The sequence below is a fragment of the Clupea harengus genome, chromosome 17, assembly GCF_900700415.2.
Source record: "Clupea harengus chromosome 17, Ch_v2.0.2, whole genome shotgun sequence".
NCBI lineage: Eukaryota > Metazoa > Chordata > Actinopteri > Clupeiformes > Clupeidae > Clupea > Clupea harengus.
The window spans coordinates 17827517-17829252 of record NC_045168.1 but is presented as its reverse complement, the minus strand read 5'-3'; the positions used below and the strand labels follow the sequence as shown (position 1 = coordinate 17829252).

Sequence of the window (1736 nt, the reverse complement as noted above, 5' to 3'; positions counted from 1 at the left end):
TAGCAGTCCTAAATGATTCACAGTCCTCACATATTACACACACACACACACACACACACACACACCATCCCTAACATACTCATCACTTTTGACACGCTGTCCTCTAGGCAGATTGCATTTTTCCAGCCTGTCCTTTGCAGGCTAAACTTAGACCCGAGGCTAGCAAATACAGAACACACACACACACACACACACATATATTCCTTTATAAACCCCATGAGGCAAGGCTCTATTGTCCCTGCAGGCTTCTCGCTAGCTGTTACAGGATCACAAGAGCTTCACCATGGTAGGCTGACAATCTCCCCTTTATCTCTTTAATCCCATCTGCTAATGCTGCGCATGTGTTGTTTCCTTATAATGCTCTGCACATGTGTTATTTCCTTATAATGCACGGCTGTGAGGGTTATTTCTTTATAATGCACGGCTGTGAGGGTCTGCAGGGAGATGCTCCCTATGGACAGATCTCACACACACGTATATCAGAGAGTTCAGATCTCACACACACGTATATCAGAGAGTTCAGATCTCACACACACACACGTATATTAGAGAGTTCAGATCTCACACACACACACACATCATAGAGCTCAGATCTCACACACACACATCAGAGAGTTCAGATCTCACACACACACGTATATTAGAGAGTTCAGATCTCACACACACGTATATCAGAGAGTTCAGATCTCACACACACACACACACACATATCAGAGAGCTCAGAAAATACACACGTATATTAGAGAGCTCAGATCTCACACACACACACACACACACACACACATATATCAGAGTGCTCAGATGAATTTGCTTTGATTGGACTGATGACATGGCGAGCCCTTTACTTCATTAAGCTCACTTTTAAAGGTCAAGTAAATTAACTGAAGTTGTAAGTATCTGTCTTAACCCTGCTCAACCTGCCGAACTGTGTCTTACACACACACACACACACACACACACACACACACACACACACAGCTGTGTCTTACACACACAGAGAGCTGTGTCTTACACACACTTTCACACACACACACACAGAGCTGTGTCTTCCACACACAGAGCTGTGTTTTACACATACACACACACACACACACACACACACACACACACACACACACAGTGCCGACTCTAACGCACTGTCGTCTCCACAGTCTCCCAAGAAAGCAAAGAAGAAGCAGTCGGCTGAGGCCAGCTCCAATGTCTTCAGCATGTTTGAGCAGGCGCAGATCCAGGAGTTCAAGGAGGTGAGTGTGTGTGTGTGTGTGTGTATGTGTGTGTGTGTGTGCTCCAATGTCTTCAGCATGTTTGAGCAGGCCCAGATCCAGGAGTTCAAGGAGGTGAGGAAGCAGAGTGTGTTAGCCTAGGTGTGTGTGTGTGTGTGTGGGTGCCTAGGTGTGTGTGTGTGTTTGTCTAGGTGTGTGAGTGTGTGTGCGCCAAGGTGTGTGTGTGTGTGTGTGTGTGCCTTGGTGTGTGAATGTGTCTAGGTGTGTGTGTGTGTGTGTGTGCGTCTAGGTGTGTGATTGGGGGTGTTCTAGGTGTGTGAGTGTGTGAGCCTAGGTGTGTGTGTGTGTGTGTGTGTGCCTTAGTTGTTGTGTGAGAGTGTTAGTGAACTAGTTGCATATGTGTGTGTGTGTGTGTGCCTTAGTTGTTGTGTGAGTGTGTTAGTGAACTTGTTGCATATGCGTGTGTGTGTGTGTGTGTGTGTGTGCTCTAGCATGATCTAGAAGGTCATAGAG

General features: G+C 46.4%; 1 protein-coding gene across 1 annotated transcript in view; it reads left to right on the top strand.

Moving 5' to 3' along the window:
- The first annotated feature begins 203 nt into the window (after positions 1–203).
- Positions 204–1736, top strand: part of LOC105906239 (myosin regulatory light chain 2, ventricular/cardiac muscle isoform-like) — a 4397-nt gene continuing 2864 nt past the window's right edge. The window contains exons 1-2 of the mRNA XM_031584208.1: positions 204–286; positions 1152–1244. Coding sequence (XP_031440068.1) covers positions 284–286; positions 1152–1244 — 96 coding nt within the window. The 5' untranslated portion in view covers positions 204–283. The remainder of the gene's footprint in view (positions 287–1151; positions 1245–1736) is intronic.